Genomic DNA, 19,567 nt, shown 5'->3' on the forward strand with positions numbered 1-19,567 from the left:
GAAAAATAAATGCTTTTATTCAAAGAAAAGACAATGTTAATGACAGTTTTGAAGAAAGCTTGTGGAGCAGTTTCATTGACTATTTTGTAGAGGTTGAATCTGTTCACATGTAGTTACTAAACACCGACTGCTCGTCAGACACTGTGTTGAAAGCTTAATTATTCTTTTTTTTTTTTAAAGATTTATTTTATTTTTTTATTGGAAAGGCGGATATACAGAGAGGAGAGACAGAGAGGAAGATCTTCCATCCGATGATTCACTCCCCAAGTGAGCGCAACAGCCAATACTATGCCAATCCGAAGCCAGGAGCCTCTTCCGGGTCTCCCACATGGGTGCAGGGTCCCAAAGCTTTGGGCCGTCCTCGACTGCCTTCCCGGGCCACAGGCAGGGAGCTGGAAGGGAAACGGGGCTGCCGGGATAGAACCGGTGCCCATATGGGATCCCGGGTGTGCAAGGCGAGGACCTTAACCACTTGCGCCACCACACCGGGCCCAGCTTAATTATTCTTTAAGAGCTAAGTAATTTATGCTTACATGAAAATGTGTTTTGTGTTTATGCCATAGTGTATGACAGAGTCTTGATAGTCCTCTCCTCCTTAATGAGGTCAGTTTCTATTTTCAGTATTTGAGAAAAGGCAGAATAATTATGAGCTGATTCAAAAGATTTAATTTCACATTAATTGCAAAACATGTTTATATTTTTCTTTACGAAAGCTTGACATTTTTTTTTCTGTTTAAGGTAACTTGAAAAGCTCATCCGACAGAAATCCTCCCCTCAGTCCTCAGTCCTCAATAGATAGTGAGTTAAGTGCTTCGGAATTAGATGAAGACTCCATTGGATCCAATTATAAGCTAAATGATGTAACAGATGTGCAGATTTTAGCCCGAATGCAGGAAGAAAGTAAGTATTTTCATTTATTAAAAATTTGGTTTTTTATAATTTTGTCATGGATTGTGTCTTTAAGTTTGTAGTAGTAGTAATGTTGTGAAAGGAGAAACTTTGAAATGGACATTTCAGAGGCTTATTAACCGTATACACACTTGTTTGTCCCTTTTTACCTGGAGCAGGTTTATTTTGTGAGGAACAAAGAAAGGAATAGTATGCTTAGTGTCTAACTGACACACGCTGTGTGTCACTCTGTGCTGGTCCTCACCGATTCAGCTGTTACTCTAATCCTCAGGAATATTGCCTGAATCCGTACCTTAAAGTAAACTCATTTCTGCTTTGGACCCTGACTTTTTAGACTCAGTCAGAGGCAGATGTTTGGGATGGTGGTTAAGTCACTGCTTGGGACACCAATGTCTTACATCGAGTGTCTGGGTTCGAGTGTAGACTCAGCGATCACTTCTAGCTTGCTCCTGATGTACATCCTGGGAAACGTCATGGAGTGACTCAAAAACTGAAATATATATATATATATATATATATATATATAGGGTAAAGCTATTTAGATAGAGAGAGTGCACGTTCACTCTCCAAATGGCTACAGTGACCAGGGATGGACCAGGCCAATGCCAGGAGTTTAGAACTTCAGCTAGGGCTCCCACATACTTGGCAGGGAGCCCCATGCCATCTGCTGCTACTTTCCCAGGGACTTTGACTGGGAGCTGAATTAGAGGTGGGCATCTGTCCCTCACCAGCAGTCATATGGGAGGTTGGCACAGCATGAGGCACCACAGTGGTCCCTTCAGCTTATTTTATAAATGAAGGCTTAAAGGCAATTAAGCAGTTGAAGGGTCATTTATACCCAACCATTGAGCTCCTGGTATGGGAATAAAATTTCTCTGGTACTTTTCACCTTTATGAGTAAAACTGTACCAAGCTTAAGTATCCAGTGAGTCTGTTTATTCACTCATGTATATTCTGTTCACTAGTTCTCTTCTTTAAATGTTCCTTTAATATTAGTTTCAAATTTGGAATACCACTTTTTTTTTTAAGATTTATGTATTTTTATTACAAAGTCAGATATACAGATAGGAGGAAAGACAGAAAGGAAGATATTCCGTCTAATGATTCACTCCCCAAGTGAGTGCAACGACCGATGATATGCCGATCTGAAGCCAGGATCCAAGAACTTCTTCCATGTCTCCCACGCGGGTGCAGGGTCCCAAGGCTTTGGGCTATCCTCAACTGCTTTCCCAGGCCACAAGCAGGGAGCTGGATGGGAAGTGGAGCTGCCGGGATTAGAACTGGTGCCCATATGGGATCCCGGCGCGTTCAAGGCAAGGACCTTAGCTGCTAGGCCACGCCACCGGGCCCTGGATTACCACTTTTGAGGAGTAGAAATATTTGTAAACTTACAGTTCCACCTTCTAATTTGTATTTTAGATTCAAGAAGAAATCTTGAAATTGAGTAAGTATTTAGGGATATTCATTTAATTTAAAAATAATGTTCAGATGTGGCTTACACCTCCTTATATAGGAGGGTATCTGAAAGTATAAATAAAGTTTCCTTTGCACTTTATACACTGTTTGAATTTCTCAATGGTTATCTTTTCATTTAAAATTTTAAGTTATCGAGTTCTATAGTTAGAAAATTAACACATTTGATTGTCCCCAGGTCTCCGACAGGAATATGCAGCCACCACATCTCGGCGTAGTTCTGGTTCATCTTGCAATTCTACAAGACGGGGTACTTTTAGTGATCAGGAACTTGATGCACAAAGTTTAGATGATGAAGATGACAATATGCATCATGCGGTATACCCTGCTGTTAACAGGTTTTCACCATCACCACGCAATTCACCTCGACCATCACCTAAGCAGTCACCCAGAAATTCACCTCGTTCACGATCTCCTGCTCGGGGAATAGAATATACTAGAGTGTCCCCACAGCCTATGATTAGCCGCTTACAGCAGCCTCGCCTTTCACTTCAAGGTCATCCCACAGATTTACAGACGAGCAATGTTAAAAATGAAGGTAAAATAAAGCAGAATTTATAAAGGAATATTTATGGAACAAAATTATCATATTCAGTGTTAAAGTAATGAAGTTTTTGCCAGAAGTGAATTTAATTTTACTTGATAATATTTCTTTTGCTTTATTACTCATGAAGTGACCTATATTTTGATTATTTAAACATATATTTCAATACATGGCTTGTCATTCTTTTTCTTCCTTTAAATGGTAACTGAGTTAACTTTGGGGATTTTTTTTTCCAGAAGAAGGTACGTAGCAACTGTTTTTCTGAAGTATGCAGGGTGTTTAAATAGATTTTAAAATTCTCATTAGTATTTTAATTCTGTCCATCTGAATGATTTAATTTTAATGAAAATTCTATTTATTGTAGAAAAACTAAGACGCAGTCTTCCAAATCTGTCTCGAACATCTAATACGCAAGTTGATTCAGTAAAAAGCAGCAGAAGTGACTCAAATTTTCAAGTGCCAAATGGAGGAATACCTCGTATTCAACCTCAGGCTTCAGCCAGTGAGTATTTTTCTTGCACTCATATATCAGTTATTTCATAGAAAGTGAGAATTTAAATTCATCCCTGGAAAAGATCTCAGTCTATGAAATTGTATGAAATTGTGGTCTGTACATAATTTTAAAGAAAGCAAAAGAGTCTATTTTTTGAAAATACAAATGTGTTTCTTATGGCTTTAGAAATTAGAAATAGTAGCCAATATGCTATTCAAAACATATATTCTGTGGTAAATACTTACTGTCTTCAATATGCTCCACTTTAAAATATCTAGAAATGTATTGTTATATACTTTAAAACACACATGGTCAAAATAGGTACAGTGTAGTGAATCTGTGGACAGGTAAGGTTTTGTAGCTCTTTTCAAAACAAAAATGTATTACCAGAATGCTTACTTCATTTTACTTCCATATCTGTTGATACGAAATTTGTAAATTTTGACCTGATGAATTTTTTTGTGCCTTCTAAAAACATTTTTGTAAAACAAAATCAAATCAGTATGGATGTCAACACGTATTTAGTTAAAATACTGACTGAAATTGATATTGTAAATTATTAGAAATTATTTTTTTTAAAGGCCTGGTCAGTACTTCTGTATTTAAGATATACTTTGGAAATAAATATTTAGAGTTAAATCTAAACTAGAAAAAAATGAATTAGTAGACATAGCAAAAGAAAAAAATGTGTGTGGTTTTTAACTTTGATGATTACTTAAATGGACACTAGCCCATGAATGAGGCATATCTTTCTAAATTACACAATGTATGTGTAATAAACTTATGAGTTTTTAAAAATATTTGTTTATTCTAAAATCAGAGTTAGAAATAGACAGATTTTTCCATCTGCTACTTCGCCCTCCTGGTAGGCTCAGTGGCCAGTACTGGACCAAGCCAAAGCTAAGAGCTAGTTCTGCCTCTTTATTCAGGTTGTTCCCTCATGTATGCTGGTTTTTTTTCTTTTTAAACTATTCCAGCATCTGAAAGCTTTATGGAAATGAAAATAATTCTTCCCTAAAAAGAGACAGTTTTGAGAAACTAAACTAAGAATGCTAACAGAATTTTCAGCTATAGTAATTACTTGCCTTCTCTAGAGATAGAATTACTGTTAATTAATACTGCTGACTCCCTAGGATTTTTCTATAGGCAAGTTGCTTTTTCTTTTCCCCAGAAGGTAATAATCAGCAAAAATAAAAAGGAAAACATAATAATCACTAATTTACTGTTGGGAGGGAGATGTGTGTGCAGGTTCATGTTGTTGTAATATTTCAGTGTTTGAATAATGAGCAGGTAGAGAATTAAGTAAGTTACCATTCTTCTTAAATAATACTGATTTGGTAACTGTAATAAAAGTTTATAATTAAAATGTCACAAATATGTTTTGATATAGTATTTCATTATTAAAAATGTATTTGAAAAGTATTAAGTCCAGAATATTAGCAAACTTAAAAACTTAGTGTTCATTTTATAAAAATATTTTAAACTTAAGTGTTTAAATTAATACATCATGAAGCAAAATTTTTTCCTAAAGTTGTACGTGAATCTTCAATAGCTAAAAATGTATGTGAGTGTTCTTTAATTATCTATAAATATTTTAATAGCTTTATACATTTTGTAACAATGAGCTGGTATCTTGTGGGATTTTTGTGATACTTTACATTTCCTTTTAAATATTGTTTTCTCAGCTCTTACGTGATTAAGTTTTGGCTCTTACTTGCTATTTGCATGAACTTAACTTTGCAAGGTGTCTGTTACTTCCACCTAAAGGACCACTTCTGTTGCCTGTTACTCTGCCAATCACTGTTTTACATGCTTGTTGGCTGTGGCTGCATTATTGTGGATGCTGGCATTCAGAAATGAGCACTGTAGGAATGCTAATGTCTTCATTTTTAAAGCTCTTACCAATTTTCAGTTTCCATATTTGGGAAACAAGTAACTTAAAAAGTTTAAGAAAACCAGAGCATTGCAGAGGTCGTGGATAAATGTTATTTCTCTTTAGTTCCTTCAATTAAGGGAATAAATTCTTGTTGGGAGAAAATTCCTTTAAAAATCAGCTGGTGTCTTTTACTAAAACTCTAACACAGGTTTAATAGGAAATTTAGTTTTTAGAAAAATAAAGCAATTAGTGATTCAGAAATACCTAACAGGAACAGAGAAAATCTGAAAAGTCGAGGAGTATTTTTAAACAGTTAGTGTTTTCACATGTGTTATTTCATTTGAAACCCAGAAATAATCCATTTTAATTTTTTTCTAAGTTTCCCTTACTTGTTTGGAAAGCAGTGTTGAGAGTAAGGAAGAAACAGAGAAGATCTTGCAGCCACAGGTTCACTCCGCAGATGCCTGCAGTGGCTGAGAGTGGGTCAGGTGGAAGCCAGGAGTCAGGTCTCTCTTCTGCATGTCACAGGCCCTCACTCTTTTAAGACGTCATCTGCCTCTTTCTCAGGCTCATTAGGAAGGAGCTGGATCAGAAGTGGAGCAGCCAGGACTGCATTTGCACCCAAATGCAATGCTGGCATCATAAGAAACAACCTAACCCTCTTAGCCACAAAGCTGTACACCATTTCTTATTTTTATACAAATGGGGCAGAGGTCCATTTATTATAGATTATATGAATTATGAACATGCCAGATTATGTAATTAGAAATTTGCCAGAAACGAGACTGCATCACCCCCTCGTGTACACTCCTCCCCAGATCTCCCAATTTCCTCCTCAATTTGTACAGATTTCATCAAACTGACCTGATCACAAGTAAGTGAGAATCCTGGGAACCATTCCTGGATGACTGCTGGAGCATCGTTTGAGAATGAACTGTAAACAATTTATGAATTGCCACAAGAGTAAAATAATTGTTATAATACTTACCCATTTGCCTACATTTAGCCATATAGAAGAATATTTCTTTGTATAGATTGCAGATTATAACTCGAGAAAAGATACAGAATAAACTACTAGAAAGGGAAGGCTTCTTGCACACTTGCCGACATAAGCATATCCATTCTTCTCTAAGCCTTTGAAGAAGAAATTCTCTTTCACACTGAACTGAATACGAAGCACTAAAAATTACACTTGAACTTTGCATAGTAAAAATTGATCATAGTAAATATGTGTAATCAAATAAGAATGAATAAAATATAGAACACTTATTTCAGAATAAGTAGTACAGTGAGGTTGGGTCAATCACAAGGAAAATTTTTTTTAAAGATTTATTTATTTTTATTACAAAGTCAGATATATAGAGAGGAGGAAAAATAGAGAGGAAGATCTTCTATTTGATAATTCACTCCCCAAGTGAGCACAACTGCCAGTGCTGCACCGATCCAGAGCCAGGAGCCAGGAACTTCCTCCACGTTTCCCACATGGGTGCAGGATCACAAAGCATTGGGCTGTCCTCCACTGCTTTCCCAGGCCACAAGCAGGGAGCTGGAAGTGAAGTGGGGCATTTCTTTATTAGAAGTGTCACAGCATGGCATGTTCAGAATTGCTTGGTTAGACCTTTGCTGTGGAGGGCCTTGAAGGTTCAGTTAAATACCCAGATTTCATATAGTAGTCAGTCACTTACATGTTCCTTACTTATTTAATGAAAATTATTGAGTGTATATTATGTTGCAAGTACCAAGAATGTAAATGTAAGACAGATTCTGTGGGAGCATTAAACCCAGACAGTGTGAAGGGGTTTCAAGAATGATAGTACACATGGGAGGGGAGTGTATTGGGGTTGCAAAATAATGAAAGAAATATAAATTTTCCCAATAGCAAAACCAGTAATGAAACTTTTTTAAAAAGGTGCTTTGATAGTTTGTATGACTGAAGTATAGGATGCAGGATGAATGAGGAAGTGGATAAAGTGATGAGAGATGAGAAGTGCAAGAGACAGGTGCTCAAGAGTTGCTAAGACACCAAAGCAGCATCCTGGAAGGTATAGGGAGGGAGTCGTGGGGGGTTTCTAGGCAGTGTTGCTTTTTAGAAAGTTCACTTATCAATGTGGAGATTAGACCAAAAGAAAGGTGAGAAGCTACTTTGGAAGATAATAAGAGGGCCTGGTTGCGTGGCCTAGTGGCTAAGGGCCTCACCTTGAATGTACTGGGATCCCATATGGTTGCTGGTTCTAATCCCAGCAGCTCCACTTCCTCTCTATCTCCTCCTCTCTGTATATCTGACTTTGTAATAAAAATAAAATAAATCTTTAAAAAAAAAAGATAATAAGAGCTGGATGAACTTTTTTTTTTTTTTTTAAAGATTTATTTTTATTATTTTTTCATTGGAAAGGCGGATATACAGAGAGGAGGAGAGACAGAGAGGAAGATCTTCCATCCGATGATTCACTCCCCAAGTGAGCGCAACGGGCCGATGCTATGCCGATCCGAAGCCAGGAGCCTCTTCCAGGTCTCCCACGCGGGTGCAGGTTCCCAAAGCTTTGGGCTGTCCTCGACTGCTTTCCCAGGCCACAAGCAGGGAGCTGGAAGGGAAGCGGGGCTGCCGGGATTAGAACCGGTGCCCATATGGGATCCCGGGCGTGCAAGGCGAGGACCTTTAACCACTTGCGCCACCGCGCCGGGCCCGATGAACTTTTTTTTTTAAAGATTTATTTTTATTATTATTATTTTTTTTATTGGAAAGGCGGATATACAGAGAGGAGAGACAGAGAGGAAGATCTTTCGTTCGATGATTCACTCCCCAAGTGAGTGCAACGGCCAATGCTATACTGATCTGAAGCCAGGAGCCTCTTCCGGGTCTCCTACGCGGGTGCAGGGTCCCAAAGCCTTGGGCCGTCCTCGGCTGCTTTCCCGGGCCACAGGCAGGGAGCTGGAAGGGAAGCGGGGCTGCCGGGACTAGAACCGGCGCCCATATGGGATCCCGGGCGTGCAAGGCGAGGACCTTAACCACTTGCGCCACCACACCGGGCCCCTGGATGAACTTTTTAAAAATGAAGTACAAAATACTGGTAGCAGAGAAGTTATTAAAAATGGGAGTGAAAGACAAGAAAGGTGAAGGATATCTGGAAATTCGTAAACCATAAAAAGATTAAATCAAATGTCATGAGGTAGGAGTGAAGGGCAAGGGGTATTTTGTCTAGCGGTAGTTAATGCTTGTTCACAGTGCGTTATGCTTGTTTAGTATTTATCACCTGGAGAATACTGTTAATATCCCATTTATGTGATAAAACTATGTTATTTAGTAATCATGTCATGCATGACTTGTAGTAATAATCGGAAAATATGCAGATACCCTTTATTGAACTTGGTAATTTGTGTCAGTAAAAAAAATTATAAATTAAACATTATAACATAAAAAGTAAAAAGATAATTCATTGTTTTAAAAAAAAAGAACATGCTTTTTACATAATATAATGTTCTGTCACAGTGCTTTTACAGTTGAGTTTCTTCAGTATTGATGTCCTTTGAATATTGAGACGTTGCACACTCTAATCAGAGTTATCTATTTGCACTCATTGTTGACTGAAGATCACTGTCCAATTTTAGTTTTGATGTTTTTCATGATATAACTGCTGTGCAAACAGGGAAAATCAATATAAGAATTTAACAGAAATTTGTAAAAATGAAACTGTATAATTGATTTCAGAAATTGCCATGCTGTCCTTGCTGTTTTTGTTTGGGGGGATTCAAGTGTACTGATTTTTAAATATTCACATAGTTGAAAAATTTTATATATAAACTCAGAGTCATTTATAATGACCAAATTGAGATAATTTATATTCTCTTACATTGATTTTTGTCACTGTATTTTTGTTATTTCTCTCTCTCTCTTTTCTCTCTTTTTTTAAAGATTTACTTGTTCTTGGGTCTGGTGCTGTAGCCTAGTGACGAAAGTCCTCAGCTTGCACGCACCAGGATCCCGTATAGGCGCCTATTCTAACCCCAGTGGCCCTGCTTCTCGTCCAGCTCCCTGCTTGTGGCCTTGGAAAGCAGTGGAGGACGGCCCAAAGCCTTGGGACCCCGCACCCACGTGGGTGACCTAGAAGTCCTGAGTTCGGATTGGAGTAATTCCAGCTGTCATGGCCACTAGGGAGTCAATCAGTGGATGGAAGAGCTTTCTGTTTTCCCTCCTCTCTGTGTATCTGACTTTCCAATAAAAACAAAATAAATCTTAGGAAAAAATTAAAAAACAAAAACGATTTACTTGTTCTTACTGGAAAGACAGATTTACATAAGAGAGGAGAGATAGAAAGATCTTCCATTGGTTTGCTCCCTAAATGGCCACAGTGGCCAGAGCTGGGTCATCCAAAGCCAACAACAACTAGGAGCTTCTTCCTGGCCTCCCAGCAGCTACAGAATCTTAAGGCTTTGGGCCATCCTCTGTTGCTTTCCCAGGCCACAAGCAGGGAGCTACATGGGAAGTAGAGCAACTGTGACACAAACTGGTGCCCATATAAAATGCCAGTACTTATAGGTGGAGGATTAGCCAGATGAGCCACCACAATGCCCCCTGTTGTTTATTTCTGACTTGCTTAAATGTAGTGATACATTGTACCATGAGGTTGGAGGCATGCTCTGCAGGTGCAGGTTTTGAGTGATTTCATATTGCAGCAAGTTTACTCTAGAAACAAGCATGGTTGAACCAAAAACTGGGAGTTCTCATTAACTTTATATGAATTGCAATGTTTGTTGGAAAATAACAAGTTGGTCTAGTTTTAAAGCTCATATATGCTTTTTGAACTCACCAAAAACTGCAACTATAATTAATTGTTTGGACTAGTAAACTTGTTTTCTGGGAGGCGTGCTCAGTCGCTGACCTTGCTTGTTGAGGGCGCGGTGATAATAGAAAGCAAAGGAAGGTGTTTTTACTTTCGTTTCTAAACTCTCTGCGGACGGTCCAGCAACCTTTTGCCTACACTTGGGCATGGGCAGTTCCTTCATTGTTTTTAATTGATATATGTAAGTGGAGAAAAAAGGATTAGATGTAGGAAGACCCCAAAGAACACTGGCCTAATCCATGAACCAGAGTGCTCATGACTTGATTTAGGTGTTTAGACCACGATGGAGATGTAAGGAACCACAAACAATAACCAGTTGGAAATTTAAGCTAGAAATGACTTGGGGCATGACAACCACAGGTTTTCAATGAACTGGTTTTGTAGAAGAGGACATTAGCTTGAATAATGGTAACATGAAAAATGGTTGTGTACTTATCTGTCACTATCACTTATGATATCACTCATGATGCTGGAAGGATAATTGGAAATTAATCATTAGCATCAACAGTGGCTATTCATTGAAAAGGATTTTTCAAAAAAAATTTATTGCACTGTATAATATTAAGGCCACATTTTCAATTTTTTGGTGACTAATAGTTTTGGTAACCAACCTCTGTTCAGTTGGTTATTTCTTGCCCTCATCTACTCTACTCTAATAACTGCCTTTTTCTCTTCTTCAGATTTGCTAAGGGCATTACAGTCTCAGTGTCCTTTACGAGTGCTTTTGTTCTCTCTCTGAAATACTGCCCCCAGTTAGCTGCCTGGCTGTTCCCTCTCTTCCCTTAGATCTTTGTGCAAATGTCATCTTATGGAAATCTTTCCTGGGTACCCTGTTTATAAGTGTAATTCCTCCTTCCTGTTCAACTTTTTCTACTTAATTTTCTCTAGAACCACTGTTGCTGTGTGGCAGGCCATATATTGTGCAGCGTTGTTTAGTGTCTGTCTCCCCTCTCCTGGCATATGAATTTCATGAAAGTAGAAACTGTGCATCTCTAGTTGGCTATTCAATTTGTTATAGCAGAAACGGTACCTGACATCACACTGCCTAAATGAAAGAAGACAGGAATGAATGAGTAAGTGATAACTGAAACCTTGTGAATAAACATGTAGCTAAATAATACTCAGTGGTGATGGTATTCTGCTTTCCTGTGGCATGGATATTAGATAATCATTACAAATTTGATTTTTTTTCAGTATGCGGAATGTTTTGCTTATCTTCCTAAAAATATTTGAATTAGATTGGCAGGTTTTTTTTTTCAATTTTTAGCTACAGTATAGATAGAGTTAAAAATTTGAAACCAAATACAGAAAATAGGAAAGAGAAATCCTTAATACTCTCTGATTTGTTAGGTGTCCTTTTATCACCCCAATGACTATGCTCTAACTCAGATTTTCTCAGTGTAAGAGTTTTTGTTTTGTATATAAATCCTAGAATAATGTGAAGTCCAAATTTTATCAAAGCATTCACATTCCAGAGTCATTTTAAATAGTTGAAAAAATGGATAAGTGGGGACTTGTATATCAGAATAATTGGAACCTCTCTAAATATAGAGGGCCCTAGGCTGCTTCTTATTTGGCAGTTCTGTGAGTTTCAGTGTAATTCATAGATAAAACATTTGGAAGAGAGCTTATCATTCTTCATTGATCACTTTATAAAGCAGATACCATGACTCCTCCAAACCCCTCATCACACACACACATCCACACACACACTAACCCTACCTCTATGTCTGTGTGCAGCTCAGATACAGTATAACTCAAAGTGGGTCCCTGTTATTCCATAAAATGATGATGTTGAACTGATTAAAACCATTTGTGACTTTCTGTGGACCTGCCTGGTTCTGAGTTTTCTTTGTCTTTTTGAGTATGGAAATTACTGTTCATATTAGGATAATTCATCTAATGATAACTGCTTTGCCAAAATTTGCTTTCTGCATTGAACAAGTCCTGCATTCGTTTTATTCTAGATTGTGTGCATATGTGCTTGACTTTGATCTTCATATTTGTGTTCTTTGCATTCTGCGGCATGTTTTGCTGGTGCTTTGTTTTCTCTTTGATGTTGTGGCTGATTGATATATTGGAGGCTCCCTCATCTATACGAAACTTTCTAAAAGTATATACTGTGCACTAAGCTTTCCATCTCCTTTACTTCCCAACTTAATGCACTAAACATCACTTTTTAAAAGTCTTCCGCTTGTAGGGTTCTAATGTATTTGCACCTTATAGTTTCTGTTCCATGATAAATTTCTAAGTTTATGTTAAGCTATTCAAGTATAAGGAAGCTGTAGCCTTTATCTTGTACTTCCAGGCAAATATTACAGTTCCTTATTTTTCAACAGCTTCCCAAAGGTTGAAAAACTTGCCTCGTACTTCCCTCAAAGCCAAACAGTTGCTTCAAACTTCATCTACAAAAAGAGGTAACTACAACCTCTTACTATGTTTAAATTTCAGCACATGGTCTAGTTAAGTCTTACGCCTTTTGGCATACCTAATCAATGTTTTCTAGAAGACAAGCCCTAGGTTTTTTTTTTTTTCTAAGCAGTAAAATAATGTGGATTCATTATCTTAATTTGAATAAAATCAGAAGAAACATTTTCTACAAAGGTATGTATTGGGTTGCTATTCTGAAAGGAGTAAGTAATAGTCATTTTTCTCTTCAACCTAAAACCAAAGATATGTTTTATTACCAGCTGAGCCAATAGTACTTTAAAAATGAGCCAAATAAAATTTTTAACATTCTGTATGCTAGTTTTTTTTTCTCATCCTTTGTTTTTGGGTTTACTTATCTTAGTAGGATGGAGTGAGAGAGGACTCTGTTTCAAAATTAAGTACAAGATTAAAAACAATACAAGCTTTTATGGTTAATGGCTGTAGTTGGAATATTTGTGGGTTGATAGTTTTTGTTAAGATTGAATATTGAAAAAGCATGTGAAAGCTGGACAGCAATATTGGCTCCAAGAGAATGAATGTATGGACATTTAGAAGGAAATGAAATTGAAAAAAAAATAGTGAGATTGGATAGACAGGCAGTGCTATCAAAGAAGTCTTAAGAGAAAGTGGGAGAGAATGGACATGAGCATTAAGGAAAATGATTGTCCCTGTGTAGGACATGTGAGTTTCCTGATAGCTTCAGAACTCAGTAGATAGCAGATGTGTAAGAGGGACCAAGCCCTTAACATGGGCGAAGAAAAAGTTTGAGATTTGATTTATTGAAAAAAGTGTGGATATTATGGATGCAAAGATACTGTAATAGATATTTTAACAAATCATTACTGTGCTTAAGCAGTGATTTTGTGGATTGAATCTCAGTCAAGGAAATTATTTTAGATAACGAACTCTGAAGGGAAGTGAGTAAAGTAGAAGTACATGTTTGTGTTTTGAATATCAGGAGTTAGGCCTTTTGGTGGTGGTCCTGAATAAATAATGTTTGTAAGATGGAGGACACAATTTATTGCGATCATTTAGAAGAAAATTCTTGTGTACTAAGTTGAGAAACTTAGTCTTCTTTTTAAAGCGTTTCAATTATTTTCTTGTACTTACAATGACTAGAGGAAGGGAGGCAGGTGTAAACAAATATCTTGGAAAGAATTATGATGTCTAGAATATGGCAAGATTACTGTATCATTAAAAAAATAGAGGAGTTTAATTTTACATAAATTTTGTTTCTTGTCTGACTCTGTAATTTAAACTTAAGATTCTGTGTCACTCCTCTAGCCCAGGGTACAGAAGCAGTCGGGAGACTGGGTGTGGCTTCTCCCCTTGTCTCTCCCCTTCTCCCAGATACAGAAAGGGAAAAAAGAGAATGTGGAAATGATGATCTCACCCACCTTCCTGTAGCCCTTGACCCTTTGCACCCTAATCACGTTTGTAAAAATAGTCAAAAATAGAAAATAATTTAAAAACTACAGAAACAAAACAAAAAATAGTCACATAAAGAAAAGATTCTATGCCACTCTTAAGTGACAAAAGATTTTTGGCCAAATTCTTTAAAATTTACTTACAGTGATTGGATTATTTCTATGACTTTGAGCTGCAAAATTACTTGTTTTTCTATGATGACAAAAGCCCAGTTGCAGCACTGCTATAAACTGAAATTCTTAATATCTGCAGCTATCTTGATAGTAAAGGGAGGAAATTATGTGTGTTTGTGGTGTGTGTGATTGATGTGGCCTCATTCGGTTTAATGTCCTACTTTATTCATCTTGTTCCATACTTTCATATTTTCTGAGTGGTATTTGACCTCAGGACTATCATCACATACCTCTTTTGTTGTAGGCCAATTAAGCAATAGATGTAGATTTAAAGTAGGACTTAAAATGTTGGCTGCATTAATAGTGAAGCCAAATTGAAGAATAGCTCTTGGATCTAAAGCCAAAATAGATTGTCTGATTTTCTTGTAGACTTTGTGGGAATCTTTGCCTTTGTAAATATGTGAGACAGGGTGCATGTTCGTAATGAACTGTCACAAAAATCTCCCATTCTATGGGTGAACCTGCATAATTTTTTAGAAAGCTGTTTAAGACTGCTGGCTCGGGCCTTGCGCTGTAGCCTAGTGGCTAAAGTCCTCCCCGGGATCCCATATGGAAAATCAGTTCTAATCTTGACAGTCCGGCTTCCCATCCAGCCCCCTGCTTATCGCCTGGGAAGGCATTTGAGGATGGCCCAAAGCCTTGTGACCCTGTACCGCATGGGTGACCAGGAAGAGGTTCTGGCTTCCTGGCTTCAGATTGGCTCAGCTCCAGCCATTGTGGCCACTTGGGGAGTGAATCAGTGGATGGATGATCTCCCTCTTTGTCTCTCTTCCTCTTTATGTCTGACTTTCCAATAAAAACAAAATAAAATCTTTTTTAAAAAGAGAGGCTGCAGGCTCTTTGGAACAGGAAAGGATGGTATATTTAACATTTTATATAACAACTTATATAAAACAGTAGTCACTCTGATTTTTCTATTGAGTTAGCAAAGGTGTACAGATGGGAGGGGGCGGTCAGAACTTAATTGCCTGATTCAAAAAGTTTCACCCTAAGCATGTTGAATGGATGCATTCATGCCACTGCTGTGTCTGAGAAAGCCTGTTACATTCCTTGGTATTTTCTTTGGCAAGTTTTCATGTTTGTTCATACCTTCCACCTCCAAGGAAAAGAGAGAGAGAGAGAGAGAGAGTGTGTGTTAAAGATTTTTATTTTATTTTATTTGCAAAGTCAGATATACAGAAAGCAAGAGACAGAGAGGAAGATCATACGTCCACTAATTCACTCCACAAGTGGCTGCACCAGCCAGAACTGAGCCCATCCCAAGCCAGAAGCCAGGAGCATCTTCCAGGTCTCTCATGTGGGTGCAGGGTCCCAAGGCTTTGGGCCATCCTCAACTGCTTTCCGAGGTTACAAGCAGGGAGCTGGATGGGAATCAGGGCCGCTGGGATAGAACCGGCGCCCATATGGGATCCCTGCACGTTCAAGGCAAGGACTTTAGCTGCTAGGCTACAGCGCTGGATCCAAGATTTATTTTAGCTATGTAAAAGGAAGGCTTATCTGCTGGTTCACTCCCCAAGTGGCCACAACAGCCCAAGCTTGGTCAGACTGAAACCAGAAGCCCAAAACTCCATGTCTTTGATTCAAGACAAGGGCCCAAGTAATTGACCCCCTCTTGGCCCCGTTCTGAGGGACATAAAAAGGCACACAGTTCAGAGTGGAGCAACCAGGACTGGAACCGGTGCTCACATGAAATGCCTTGCTGTACCATGACACTGGCCCCTGTTGTGTTTTTGTGTGCTTTTAAGACATTTGGGAGTGACTGTTTAAAGTGCTTTCAGAAAGAGATTTTACACACCGTCACAGAAGGAAACACCGGATTCCTCACCAAATCAGTAGAAGAAAATGAAGATTGATTAGGAAAAAAGTAGATGTCAGGTTAAGTCAAATTATAGAAAATTACTCTAAAGCAAAAAGGCTACTAAGGGGCAGTTAATGATAGTAATTTTCCAGTGTTGTCTTAATTCACTAAGTATATTTTGAAGTATCCAAGGTAAAATCAACCCTGGTGTGAAGACCTTATTTATATGAATTTAAAGTGTTGGTTGAGTTACTGAGTTGTGATGCAACTTGTTAAGTCTGCTGCTTGGAACTCTTGCGCCCATATCAGAATACCTGGTCCAAGTCCCGGCTGCTCTGCTCCTAGTCCCTCTGCCTGCTGATTGGTCCTGAAGGAAGCACATGGTAGCTCAGAGGGTTGAGTCCCTGCCACCAGCATGGGAAACTGCAGCTGTCGGAGGCCTCAAACCAGGCTGGTTGGGAAGCAGAATAGCCAGGACTGGCATGCATGTGAAACACCAGTACTTAAATGGGGGGATTAGCCACTTGAGATACTGTGTCAAGCCCTCTATCTTGTTTGCTAGCTAACAAAATCCTCTTCAGACCAGTTCTCTAAGTAACCATTCTTCTGAATTTTTGTAACATTTGCTTCCTTATTCTCTGTGGTTTAATCATCCAAGCAGTAAAACTTAGTTTTTCCAGTTGTTCCTTTTTGGGCTCAACATGATGGGTTAGTGGCTAAATCCTTGCCTTGCATGTTCTGGGGTCCAATTATGGGCCCTGGTTCACGTCTCAGCTGCTCTACTTGCTGTCCAGCTCCTTGCTTGTGACTTGGGAAAGCAGTCGAGGACGGCCCAAAGCTCTTTAGTACCTGTGTGGGAGACCTAGAAGAAACTCCTGGCTCTGTTGAGAAGTGACCTGGTTCCTATTGAGCAATCATAAACTACCAGATTCTTTTTTTTTTTTAATCTTTTTTTATTATTATATTTTGACAATCTTTACATAGTGAATTAGGGTAAAAGGGTTCAAGAGCTACAGGAAAGTGGGTAAGACTATTATTTTTTCCATATTGTTTCCTTCATGTTTAAAGGGGGTATTAAGAAAGAAGGCCCACCTAATTCCTCACCCTCCCCAGGTCCCGGATGTAGGGTATGCTCTGAGGTTCTTGCTCAAGTGGTCTTGATATTTCAACAGTTATGAATCACTGCCAATCTTGACACTCCAAGCACTATGAGGTCTTTGAAAAATCCACTAGTTGACATAGTCCATCATAGCGTCTCCATTTGCCCAGTATTTCACTGCCAACATATAGCTGAGATGTTTGGTTGACCTGTTCTGTCTTCTCTCTTTTCTTGGTTAGGGTTCTGAGTCCAGCATTTTGATTGGGAGATCTCCAAAGAAACTTTGTCTGAGGTGTTCTCAAAATAGATTCTGGTATGTTCTAGCAAGTACAGGGCCTGGCACAGTGCATTGCCCCAATCAGCTGGTGGTTGTAATTGCTGGTTGGTTCTGTTGTCACTCCGGACTTCCACTGGAACCAATGGGTATTGCAGTTCAGCCTGGTGCTGCCCAGCACATACTCGACCCTCACCTAAACCAATGGGAGCTGCAGCCTAATTGGAGCAACTCAAAATAACCCCTACCAGGCCCGCCCCCTACCCTGGTTAGCCAGTATGTGTAGCAGTAGTCCAGTTTGTTCCACACCCCATTCCACCCCAGCCGCTGTCCTAGTTTTATGCCCTCCCTTGGAAGTGGTAACCCAAGAGGGAGGAGCCCACTATTTCCCTCCCAGGCCTCTCCCACTCCCAGATTATACACTTTCCAGGTAGTTCTGTGGTTTGACTTGACAGAACTAGCCCCCAGTGCCAGCTTCTTCCAGCTGATGCTGTGGCTAAGCCCGAACAACCCTCACCCACTCTAATTTTGTTTGCACCAGGAGGAATAATCAGTCCAGCCTGGCTTTACCCTGATGTAGTCCTCATGAGGCGTACAGGTGTTATAGCCCTGCTTAGTCTGGTCTGCCCCCTCCCAGCCCACGCTCTCCAGCGGGAGTAGCTGTCCAGCAAGGGAACCCTCCCTTATTCCCCTGCCGGCTCTGCCCCGTCCCTTCCTTGTTCTCATGCTTGCTGGTCTGGTGCTGCAGACTCACCAGGGAAGTTTCCCAAATTCCTCCACTTGATCCACTCCCAGACCCAGTTCTCATACATGCCTTTGGGTTTAGGCCAGTGCCCGGGGCAGCCTGGCTTTCCATTTGGCCTTGTATGAGCTGGTGAACGTTGCAGCCCGGCCCACCCCACGCCCTAATCAGGATGCACATTTGGGTGCTGCTGCCCTAACCAGTCCAGACTATTGGGAGTTCCTTTACCTGTGATTGATGGCAGGCTCCTTGGTCACACCTAACTTAGTCCATCACCACCCCAACTCTTGAGCTAACCAGTGGGGCTAGAATTTTCACTGGATGTGGCCCACACATCCCTCACAGAATTTACCCCTGGTTATGGTTCTTGAGTGCTAGTTAATGTAATGGCTTGCTTAATGTGACCCTTCTCCTGATCCATCATCATGTCAGGAAACATGATATAATTCTGCAGGGCAAGCACCAAGCCTTAGCTTTGCATGGACTGGTATTTGGTGGTCAGCATTGTTCAGTGATTACAAGTTTTACAAAGGAAGAGTTACTGCCAATGGGAATCTTTACGAATGCTTCGTGTCCTAGAAGCACAATGGGTTCAACCTGGAGCTAACTAAGCTGTGACTCAAAGAACCAAAACCCCAGAGCTCCCTGGCTGGGCGGCCAGCAGGCGGAGCCTGGCACCAAATGGCGCACTAGCTGCTCGGGGACAGCTCACCACGTGCATATGGTGGGTATCGTCTGGGATCCAGGCATGAGACGCCCCATCCTGAGACCCACCAAAATACCAGATTCTTAAGCTGGCTCCAGTGACAGGGTAAGAGTACCTTCCGTTGTCAGATTGGGAGAACTCCGGAATCTGCAGGATCTCCCCTACTTCCATGTTCATTGCTGGCCAGTATGAAAATCCTGCCTCCATACTTAGCTTTCAGTAATAACCTTCCTGGTCCACCTTCAAGTGTTAGGGAACCTTGTTGTAGCCTCTCAGGTTTAAACCTGATTAGGGTAAGATTAAAGACATGGTTTTTTTCTGCAGTGTTGGCTTGGAGTTAGCTGATGTCATCTGTAAGGTTTGCTTCCTAGTCCTTTGGCTGCAGAGTAAAAGTTGAGGGTTTTTTTGTTTGTTGGGTTGGTCGTTCACTTGGTTTGATCATCTGCCACACTCATTGGCTTTTCTGGGTTGCCAGCTTCTTAGACTCCAAGTCAGGTGGATATAGCAAAGAGAAAACTCTGGCAACTCCTTAATGTATCATCCTTTGGGTCCCAAAGCTCGTAAGTTATATGCCTTCACTCTGCCCCTCAGAGCCCTCCTGTATGTGCTCCATATAATGCTCAAGGTCTTAATAGGCAAAAAATACATGTACTCTGTTTTCCTGGATGCATAAGCTTCAAGTTTACGTTTTTAAAAAAGATTTTAGGAGACAATTATTTCCCAGACTTCATTGTTTTAGCAGTTAAAATTATGGTCAAAAGGTGTTCAGAGGAACACATGATTT

At 39.6% G+C, this 19,567-nt stretch overlaps 1 protein-coding gene across 2 annotated transcripts in view; it reads left to right on the forward strand.

The window, feature by feature from the left end:
• SLAIN2 (SLAIN motif family member 2) overlaps positions 1-19,567 on the forward strand; it is a 74,481-nt gene that overhangs the window by 43,512 nt on the left and 11,402 nt on the right. The window contains exons 4-7 of one of the 2 annotated variants that reach the window (XM_040966412.1): positions 739-900; positions 2,561-2,920; positions 3,291-3,428; positions 12,473-12,550. In XM_040966412.1, the coding sequence (XP_040822346.1) occupies positions 739-900; positions 2,561-2,920; positions 3,291-3,428; positions 12,473-12,550 (738 nt within the window). The remainder of the gene's footprint in view (positions 1-738; positions 901-2,560; positions 2,921-3,290; positions 3,429-12,472; positions 12,551-19,567) is intronic. The other variant, XM_040966413.1, reaches the window with a different exon arrangement.

The sequence above is a fragment of the Ochotona curzoniae genome, unplaced genomic scaffold (genome assembly GCF_017591425.1).
Source record: "Ochotona curzoniae isolate NIBS_2020 unplaced genomic scaffold, NIBS_Ocur_1.0 scaffold_4505, whole genome shotgun sequence".
Classification (NCBI taxonomy): Eukaryota; Metazoa; Chordata; class Mammalia; order Lagomorpha; family Ochotonidae; genus Ochotona; species Ochotona curzoniae.